Source organism: Anoplophora glabripennis, unplaced genomic scaffold (genome assembly GCF_000390285.2).
Source record: "Anoplophora glabripennis isolate ALB-LARVAE unplaced genomic scaffold, Agla_2.0 scaffold59, whole genome shotgun sequence".
Taxonomy (NCBI): domain Eukaryota; kingdom Metazoa; phylum Arthropoda; class Insecta; order Coleoptera; family Cerambycidae; genus Anoplophora; species Anoplophora glabripennis.
In genome coordinates this window covers 950419-961787 of record NW_019425991.1, presented here as the reverse complement: position 1 = coordinate 961787, position 11369 = coordinate 950419, and the positions used below count along the sequence as shown (strand labels likewise).

Here is an 11369-nt window from a genome sequence, read left to right as displayed (position 1 = left end):
AATATACAGGGTGGTCCTTAAGTAATTGTACATAGAAGTATGGTAGATTTGTGACTTTAAAATATTACGATTTGAGCCAACTTGCCTTAATAAGATATTGATAATAAGAAAGATACAGGATGTTAAAAGTGAAATTTCAAAATTTATTTTTCGCAATAACTTGAACGTTTTTGGACATTTATACAAAAAAAAAATTAACTGGGGTTTTTTTGGTATGAGAAATCAGAATTTGGTATCTAATTTAATGTATCTTTTAGAGGGCGCCACATAAGCCACATGTGTGGCATAAATGTACGCTAAACTTTTTTGGCCATCAAGGTAGCGCTCTTTTGAGAAAAAAATATTAAAGGTACGGCATTGTAAGAACAAAAATGTATACTTGTTAACAACCTCTAAATTTAACGGTTTTCGAGATAATCGAATTTTAAAAATCGGCTGCATAATTCTTTAATTCATTACGAGAAATAGTAACGTAGTAGACCGAAGTCACGAATGATCTTAACAGCTAAATATTCTTGTTTCCATAATCTATGACGTTTGAAATAGTTTTAATTGAATATTCCAGATAATTAAGGAATAGCAGAAAATGCCGATACAATAATTTTTCTAATACAGAAATGAGAGATATGGTTACTATTTACTGCCAGCAATATTTCATGTGCTGCGAAATGGGAATATTTCAGAAGATATCCAAACAGGCTGCAACCTAATCACCAAACATCTGAAAATCTATTTAGGAATTTAGACGAAAGTGGTTCATTTCGTCCTAAACGTGATAATTTAGGCCGACCGAGAATCATTACGCCTGATCAAGATGATGAAATTGGTTCACGTTGCAGATGATCTTCAAGTTAGTACAAGAAGGTTATCTTCAGCTTTAGGAATCAGTAAAACTTCAGTTTTAAAAAGACTAAACCTAGATAAATATCACCCCTACCATTTTACGCCTGTGCAAAATTTATTGCCAGCAGATATTACCATTGAGATACCCATTTGCAAGTGATATGCGAAATAGGCAAAATCTTGACTCCACCTACCTTTATTAATAGAATATTATTTGCGGAGGAGGCAACATTTAGCCGCCGTGGTATTTTTAATTTAAGATATAAACATATCTGGGAAATTGAAAGTCCTCATTTTAAAAGAGAAAGACATTTTCAACACGAATTCAAAATAAATGTATGGTGTGGGATCATTGGTGACCGTTTTTTAGGGCCATACGATTTCCCNATCATATCTGGGAAATTGAAAGTCCTCATTTTAAAAGAGAAAGACATTTTCAACACGAATTCAAAATAAATGTATGGTGTGGGATCATTGGTGACCGTTTTTTAGGGCCATACGATTTCTCGCATACTTTGAATGGTCAGAACTACTTACATTTTTTACAAAATGATTTCATTGATCTTTTGGAAGAATTGCCCCTAAATTTCAGGCAAAATATATGGATTATACAAGATGGTGCACCTCCTCCCTCATTATATGAGAGAAGTCAGAACATATTTAAATACCAACTTTCCTGAACGCTGAATTGGTCGTGGTAGTCATTTCCCTTGGCCAGCACTTGGCCCAGACTTTAATCCTCTCGATTTTGGCGTATGGGTCGCAATGAAACAACTTGTTTATAAAAGTCCTATAAATACTCGCAACCAACTTTGGGAATAAATAAATGCAACTGCAGTTTCTTTTGGACCAATCATGTTATTTAATATGAGGCCATTATTTATGGAACGTATGGATAAATGCATCGAAGAGAATGGTGGACATATCGAACACTTACTTTGACATAATTAAACTTGTAATGTTAGTTAGCTTAGTTTTTTTATTATTATGATTATTAAACTTATAATTTAACTGCTTTTATGTTTCCACTACTTTGCGATCTTGATTAGTTATGCAAGTCAAGGGATAAAGATCAATAAATAAAAGAACACTATATTTTAAATCATTGCCAACGTTTCGGTGTTATTTTACACCATACTCAGGGCTCGAAATTTGAAGTGACTTTTGTCCAACTTAACAGAGTATTTTTCTACTGTCATTCTGCTGAACAGTACCTAAGACGTTACAATTTTTACTGTGAAAGAAAACCGCATTGAAATTGTTCCATGAATTATAAATACACATATAAGTATCTGGATATCATCTTCTTAATATTTAGAACTGTTAAGTTGGACAAAATACACTTCAAATTTCGAGCCCTGAGGATGGTGTAAAATAACACCGAAACGCTGGCAATGATTTAAAATATAGTGCTCTTTTGTTTATTGATCTTTATCCCACTAAAACCGTGACTTGGTTAACTGCTTTTATTTCATTTTTAAAATTTTTAAATTTTTGATGTCAACTCCTACTATTACGTTAATATTCATCCTGCTGATGTAAAAACATGGTAAGCGTATACGACTTCTACGTTAATATTTCTCGTAATGAATTAAAGAAGTATTATGCAGCCGAATTTTAANTTAGAATCAACGTATTTTTCTACTGTCATTCTGCTGAATAGTACCTAAGACGTTACAACAATTTTTACTGTGAAAGAAAACCGCATTGAAATTGTTCCATGAATTATAAATACACATATAAGTATCTAGATATCATCTTGTTAATATTTAGAACTGTTAAGTTGGACAAAATACTTCAAATTTCGAGCCCTGAGGATGGTGTAAAATAACGCCGAAACGCTGGCAATGATTTAAAATATAGTGCTCTTTTATTTATTGATCTTTATCCCACTAAAACCGTGACTTGGTTAACTGCTTTTATTTAATTTTTAAAATTTTTAAATTTTTGATGTCAACTCCTACTATTACGTTAATATTCATCCTGCTGATGTAAAAACATGGTAAGCGTATACGACTTCTACGTTAATATTTCTCGTAATGAATTAAAGAAGTATTATGCAGCCGAATTTTAAAATTCGATTATCTCGAAAACCGTTAAGTTTAGAGGTTGTTAACAAGTGTACATTTTTGTTCTTACAATGCCGTGCCTTTAATATTTTTTTCCAAAAAGAGCGCTACCTTGATGGGCAAAAAAGTTTAGTGTATATTTATACCACACATGTGGCTTATGTGGCGCCCTCTAAAAGATACATTAAATTAGATACCAAATTATGATTTCCCATACCAAAAAACCCCCAGTTAATTTTTTTTGTATAAATGTCCAAAAATGTTCAAGTTATTGCGAAAAATAAATTTTGAAATTTCACTTTTAACACCCTGTATCTTTTTTATTATGAATATTTTATTAAGGCAAGTTGGCTCAAATCGTAATATTTTAAAGTCACAAATCTACCATACTTCTATGTACAATTACTTAAAGACCACCCTGTATACGTATTAGCAGCTATTAATAACAAATTAAAGATAGATATATTTATAGCGTATTATATAAAACGTAGTATTTACATTTTACATACTTATTATGTAATCCTGTTCGTGTTGTCAATAGACGGAGGAAAAAATACTAACTTCGAACTTTTTCCTTATTCGCAAACGGAAATTGTAATAGTTATTTATGTACCAAGGGAGATACAGGGATGATTATGCCCGCAGGCGAGAAGTTGCGACAAGTCGCCTAAGGGCATAATCATCTGAGTATCTCCCACGGTACATACAACGTTTTATTTTTTAGTAAAACATCTGATTTTATATTTATTTTAAATTTAATAAGTAAATGTAAATGAGAATGAAAACAGTTCTTCAATATATAAACGATGTGTCCAAGGTATCTGTGACACCCGCATTTGTTGATTTTGACAGTTTGATGTTTGATTCTGGGGAGACATATCGAAAAGGCAGAATGGATAATATTCCAACAATAATTGCTGCTAGAACCAATAAAGCCAATGAAGGATTACTGCCTAAGAAATCTAAATTACTTTATGGTAAAGAATCTAAACGTTTTGAGACTTGGCAAAGCAGAAATTCAGTGACAGCTTAAGTGAAAGTATATTAATGGGATATTTCCAAGAACTGATATGTATTACCTCTTGTCACTTTAAAGAAATATTTATAATTTTTGATAATTTATATTTTTTATTTATCTTTTAGTCAGAATCATTCAGCCCTAACACATTTTTAGGATATTTTCAAAATTAAAGAAGCATAAAGTCATACATATCTTGTGGAAGAGGTAATATAGGAAATAATTGGCTATATTACCAGCCAAATTAAATGAAATTAAATTAAAGCCAAATATCTCGAAAAAGGTGCGAGATAGCTACTTTTATAAAGTATACCTTTTTTGTGTAAAAAAAAGTTGGAAAATAAGAATTTGTTACCAAAGATGAGATACCTTAAAGTACAAAAAAGTATGTCGTTTTTAACACATTCAATCTATTGCAGCTAGCGCCCTCTATGAACTTTAACCAACATGTGAACAGATTTCAATTACTCTACCCAAAGAACTCCAAACCCCAAAATTTTGTGAGGATATTTGCATTTGTTAAGGAATAAATGAAAAAAAACTGAAATAATATTTTACTTTTAACACCCTGTGTCTCTTTAGCTATCAACTTTTGGACTACTCATGAAATTTGGCCCATTACCTCGAAACCACCCTGTATATCTTTGCCACCAAAAGAAAATAAAGAACGGCGGTTTTTTTTTGACATATCGGAATGATCAATACGCAACCAGTAGGCAAAAATACCTTCGGTAACATACCGTCCAGGTTTGCAAAATATCTCGGCTACGCAGATGCCAAAATGTACACAGGACATTGTTTGCGTCGTACATCGGCAACTCTTCTCGTAGATGCAGATGCAGATATGATAACATTAAAAAGACATGGAAAATGGAAGAGTGATACTGTAGCATCAGGATATGTAGAAGATAGAAAGAATTAAATATCTCGTTTAATAGCAGGAGTGGAAAGAACTAGGGATGACAATTTTTCTGAATTGATTGTGAGGGAAAATGAATTCGATAGCAAAGAAAATTTGGGTAGTTTTTCTGGTGTTACTGTTAAAAGTTTTGTAGCGGTACGCTACAATTACATTTAGTACCTGCCCCAATAAATATATGTTGCTTTCTGGGAATTTACGAGCCATATAAATTATACTATGAATTATCCCAGATTATCCCAAATAAACGTGTTTAGCAAATGAGATTAGAATAAGTAGGCTGTAAACATAAATTAGTTGTTGTTTATTAGGGTACATAAGCACAAACCGAGTAGGTAATGCCTCGGATAAGAGTTAATTAGGATAGGGTAATAAAAGTAGGTACCTGGGGACAAGGATAAAAACCTAAAACATTTCCAGGCACGAACGAGAAATCTTGAAGCCTAGTTCTTGCTCGGTTATGTCTCGTGTTACCAGCAAAATTAGTAGAATAAAGTTTTCCATGCTACTTAGAGTTTTTCTCCTCACTTGAAGACCAAACCACTATAACTGCTCGTCAAATAAAATCCACATTCAACAATTACTAAAATTAAATAATTTTTTTTCTGATCTTCAAGTTTGACGTTTAACTCAACAGCCAACTTCCGAAATTTTGATAATTTTAAATAATACAACTACAATGCGTATTATTAGTTTTTCGTGTTTTTGCTGAAAACGACAAATTTTTTGAAATCTAACAAGAGTAAGAAAAGTTTTAGAATTAAATTCCCCATAAAATAAAGTAATTATTTTGTAAGTCCGCCAACGGGTTAAGAAATTCTGTCACATTCTGTCACAATGGTGCATCATCCCTTTAAAATGCTTCAATTGAACTCTACATGCCCCTGGTCTGTATATATATATACAGGGTAGCCCATCGAAAACGTACCGCAAGGCATTACAGGGTAGTAATGAACTTTTCGGCAAAATCCAAAAACAGGTAAAGTTTGCTTCTGAGGGGGACAACTTTTGGCGCAAAAAGCATAGCAAAATCTTCAACCCCCTAAGTGGGGGTGCCATCCCCCAAATTTTTTTAAATGGGAATGGGGGTCAAGTGGGGGGTCATTAGAAAGGGCTTTTAATTCTCTATACATCGATTCTTACTTTTTGAAAATCGATCCATTATTTTAGAAAATATGCAGCTTTGAAAATACGAACAATATTTTTGACGAGAAATGCGAAAATCGATTTAATTTTACTTCAAAACTTACGGTATTAGCTTGGTAAATTCCTTCAAAAGAATTCGCTGTTTTTTTTTCTGATTTGCGAATTCTTTAGCCTGATTTTGGTGAGCAAAAAATTGTCCGCTTTTTGTTTCGTATTTAGATAGGCCACAAGAAGTTGCTAGATAACTGTCTTGTGACTTGTAGTTGAAGAGTACCAATACTGCCGAGTCTTTTAAATTGATTAATTATGGTGTACTCAATTCCAGAAAGAGTAGAAATTATTGAGCTTTTTTTCAAAAACAATGAATGCGGAAATCGGGTCGCCGAACTGTTCAACCAACGGCATCCTGAGAAACATGCGTCTGGAAAAATTGTTCGCGAATTGGTGGCCAAATTTCGCGAAACTGGCTCCGTTCATAACAAAAAGAGGCAGGTTGAAAATCCGGTACTAAATGAACCTACGGAAATAGCGGTATTGGGGCAAGTGGCAATGGATAGTACGCTGAGTACAATGCAATTGGCTACTGCGACAGGAGTGAGTCGTACAAGTGTCCAACGAATATTAAAAAAATACAAATTCCATCCTTATAAGATTCGGCTAGTGCAAGAGCTAAATGAAGACGATTTTGATCGTCGTTTGCAATTTTGCGAAATAATGACTGAACGAGCGATAAACGATAATTTCCTCTTTAATGTGTGTTTTTCGGACGAGTGTACGTTCTTCTTGAATGGTTTAGTGAATCGCCATAATTGTCGTTACTGGGCTGATACCAATCCAAGGATTTTCCATGAGACACACTCCCAACACCCCCAGAAGTTGAATGTATGGGCAGGTATTTTTGGAAATTCCATTGTAGGTCCTTTTTTCCTTCCTGGAAATTTGACAGGCGATATGTACTTGGATTTACTACAAAATGTCATCGACCCAGCTCTAACAAATATCATAGAGGACGACCCTGCTTACAATGAACACGAACTGATTTTCCAGCAAGACGGAGCTCCTCCACATTACTCGCTCAATGTGCGCAATTACCTAAATGAGACGTTTCCAGGACGCTGGATAGGACGAAGAGGTGCAATTGAGTGGCCCCCTCGGTCACCCGACTTAAATCCTTTAGATTTCTTTCTCTGGGGGCACATTAAAAGCAAAGTTTACAGCACTCCACCTGATACCTTGGAAGATCTGCGAGGACGAATCATTAATGTATGTCGCGAAGTAACACCGCAAGTGCTCCAGAATGTTCGACAACGGTTTGAAGACAACCTGTATCATTGTATGCAAGTTGGCGGACAACATTTTCAGCATTTACTTGACTAATACCGTAAGTTTTGAAGTAAAATTAAATCGATTTTCGCATTTCTCGTCAAAAATATTGTTCGTATTTTCAAAGCTGCATATTTTCTAAAATAATGAATCGATTTTCAAAAAGTAAGAATCGATGTATAGAGAATTAAAAGCCCTTTCTAATGACCCCCCACTTGACCCCCATTCCCATTTGAAAAAATTTAGGGGATAGCACCCCCACTTAGGGGGTTGAAGATTTTGGTATGCTTTTTGAGCCAAAAGTTGTCCCCCTCAGAAACAAATTTGACCTGTTTTTGGATTTTGCCGAAAAGTTCTTTACTACGCTGTAATGCCTTGCGGTACGTGTTCGATGGGCTACCCTGTATATGTATGTAGCTTTGTTTATAAACATCTTAAAAACGACAAAATCCAAACAACCAGGGTGACTTTGCAAGATTTCTCATAACGTTAAAATGAATTGATTAAGAAATGTCAAAAAATAAAACCTAATCTTTATTTCGTGAACCATGTTGTTAAGTATAATTTACCAGTCTCGGACATTACAGCCAGCCCTCGCTCCGCTCGGGCGCAAATGCGTTCTCGACTTTTAAATAATACTTACCTCCTTTATGGTGTAAATAACTATTAAGTGAGTCCTGCTTAATTAGTAAAACTACTACCAAAATTTGAAAGGATAAAAAAGACTTCATAGCACTTGCAAATTTATTTTAGAGCAATCGTACAAGCTATTGCCTTAGTTCTAACGACACCTTATATCCGTCTGTGGGTCTCAGGACTAAATTAGCCTTGAGCTTGATATCCTGGATACTCCCGTAGGACGTGCTGACCTTGAACTTTCTCAACACCGTCGCCAGAAGCGTCTTCATGGCCATCATAGCGTACTTGATCCCTGTAACAAAACCACAATCGCACGTTTCCAAATTCAAGCCTAGTGTGGTGATTTTACATACCTAGACAGTTCCTAGGGCCATAGGAGAAGGGCAAATAGGTGCAAGGGTGCCTTTTGGCGACCTCTTCCGGTAGGAATCGGTCCGGATCGAACTTGAAGGGCTCCGGCCAATATTTCTCATTGGTGTGGGTCCTCAGGATCCCAAAGATCACAGAGGTTCCTCCCGGGATCAAGTGGTCACCTGAAATATTTCGGGGTTACAGAAGTACAAGCAATTTTAAACTCTCACCTAGATCGACGTCTTCCTCGATGGCCCTGACGATGACACCAGCCACAGGGAACAGTCTGAGGGTCTCTTTGATGAACCTATCCATATACTTGAGTTTGACCAAGTCTTCTCTTTCCACGGGTCTACTTGGACCTACCACTTCGATTATCTCTTCATAGACTTTCTCCTGGGAAGCTAAATGCGTAAACTAACAAAGCGCTATGGCCTCGAAACTTACCTGTAGGTCCTTGTGGAGTCCTAGCATGAGGAAGACGTAGGAATTTGTAGAAGCCGTTGTATCGGAACCCTAAAAAGTATCGACTTTGTACGGCTATCTATTACAACCCGTTTTACTCACAGCAATGATAAAGGTGTCGACTTCATCTCTCAATTCCCTTTCAGTAAACTGGTTTCCCTGGCTGGTGATCTCTATTAAGTGATCCAAAAACGTTTTCTTCCTCGAGTCTGAAACAAACCGTTTCAGTATTTGGTCAATAAAACTGAACCGTACTACCTTCTTCGAAGTACAGTTTGTTCGCTTTCCTAGATTCGTCAAACAATCGTTTCCGTTGCCTGACCACCTAAAAACAAAGATTTCTTCTTAGATTCTCTCAAAATATTGTCGTTAGCGTTAAGACGGTGTAAGAAAGGGACCCAGTATGCTACCTTGGGGTGCGCTTTTATATATTACAGGGTATCCCACGGTGACGAGACATTAGATATATTTCAGAGACTACTTCGATTTTAATTTTGAAAATTTGGTCAATAGCGTTTTCAGACATGCCTTTCTCAACTAATATAATGGCGTCCACCTAACCCTTCCGGTTATACCGGAAGCTGACTTCATCTTCGTTATTTTAAATGATTTTAGATTCTACGTCAATTTTTAGGTGAACCTTCATAAAGGTTCCCTATTCTTAAAGTTAACCGTTTTTGATATATTTAACTTTCTCAAAAAAAATTAAAAAAGCACTGCCTAATTCAAAAAGATGTGTATTTTACAATAATAAAGTTAGAGCAATAAAAGAGTTACCGCAAAAAAGCCATTTTTCCGCCTGTTTTTGAGACTTTGACAGAGGCGACAGGAAAATCCTAAAAATGTTCTAAAAATATCCAAATACTCGTCATGAAAAATGAAAATGAACATCACTTTCAGTTTTTCGAAAATTTTCGAAAATCACCACTCAATCAAAGGACAAAAAAAGTGAACAAATTAAGAATCATCAACAGTTGTAAAACCCCAAATATTTCAATGTTGTTATCAGTAATAATATAACAGAGTGAGAATAAATTGAAAATAATTTGACAGATTTTTTGAAAACTTGTTTCCAGGCAATAGTCACGAGAGCCCGCAGGGCTCGAGTGGCTATTTCCAAATGGCAACAAATCTGTCAAATTATTTTCTAATTTTTGGAACTCGCGGGTTATATTTGACTAGATTATTTTTTGATTCACAAATTTTTACAATAAAAAAGATCAATAAAACTATCATAAAACTATTGAAAAATTTAATTTAATTAATTATTACAATATACGAAAATATCGTTGACACATTGTGAATATATTAAAAGAATTAACAATTTAAATTAGTACAATGAAAAACGCAATTATTAAAAATATTTCGAGAGTCATTATTTATTGAGGATTTGGAATTGCTTGTTATATTAAGTGTTTCCTCCTGCGTATTTTCTCTAAGATTATTTATTATATTTGAATGATGTTCTTGGTTCAATTGTAAGTATGGTTTAATCGAACTTGCAGAATTATGACCAGTGACCTTGATTAGTTCTTGTTCTCCTACACCAGCTTTTGAAAGGTTACTTACTGCACTTGATCTGGCAGAATGGTTAGTTATTTTTTTAGTAACTGTGTCTAGACCTACTTTTTCTGCGGATTCTTTCATCCATTTTGAAATGGAATTTATTCCCACAGGAACGTTTTTATACCAAGAACCATGAGTTTGCCAAGCCGGATTTGGAGTAAGAAACAAGCGTTCGGTTTTAATATTTTCTTCACGTTTACCCATTAGTTTTTCAAAAAGACGAACAGGGCAAATATCTGGGTTATTTATGTTTGGAGTCAACCATTTACTATTAGCGCACCTTTGTGCTCCACCCTGTGCAGTTTTTGTAAAGATGGGATTGTATTCAATGCGGCCAGTATTTAATCTTATTATGTCGGTTTCTTTTTTAAAATAATGAACTAAACATTTCGTAGCTTCTCCTCCCCTCCAAGCTAGTTCATACGATGCAACGTGAAAAAACTTTCTTTGCAATCCACAAGGTGTATCTTCGTCCCAATAGTTAAAAATTTGCAACAATTCTGTATTAGAAAGTGCCACAGAACTTTGTTTGTGCTTTTCAGGATGTTTTTGTAAAATTTTTCTTTTTGCATCTCTTGCATTTCGAGCATTTTTGAATTCTATATCATGGAAAGGATCAAAGGACCTGTTATACTTATTAAAGTAAAGTTCTTGAACTAATTTTGCCGTTTTATTCCACATTGTCTTTATTACTGCTTCTTTATAATCATTTCCGTCTTTTCTTTTCATGTTATAAGCCCAATCTTTCAAAATCAATGCCAGAGTAGCTGTTGTAGTAGATTGATCCAGAATATAATTTCTTTCTTTGGTGAAGGTCTTAAATTGTCTCCATATAGACTGATTACTTATTAGAGTATTTTTCGAAGTAGTTTCTACAATCTTTTTTGTTATTTCTGCATCAGAAAAGGTACTAAACCGATGATTTTCACCCATTTTATATATCGCGTTGACACAATTAGGTAATTATTTTGACAACTATCTGACACTTGCTACGCAAATAAAAGCCACAGTGATTATTCCCGAGAATAAT

The 11369-nt window shown here is 34.7% G+C and overlaps 1 protein-coding gene across 1 annotated transcript; it reads right to left on the bottom strand.

The window, feature by feature from the left end:
• Positions 1–8085: 8085 nt before the first annotated feature.
• On the bottom strand, positions 8086–10543 carry LOC111693089 (cytochrome P450 4C1-like). The gene is made up of 7 exons (XM_023457227.1): positions 10343–10543; positions 9032–9098; positions 8876–8982; positions 8756–8824; positions 8539–8704; positions 8311–8490; positions 8086–8249 (listed from the first exon to the last, which is right to left on the bottom strand). Exons 1-7 carry the CDS (start codon positions 10541–10543, stop codon positions 8086–8088), a joined length of 954 nt encoding a protein of 317 aa, XP_023312995.1.
• Between the last annotated feature and the right edge of the window lie 826 nt (positions 10544–11369).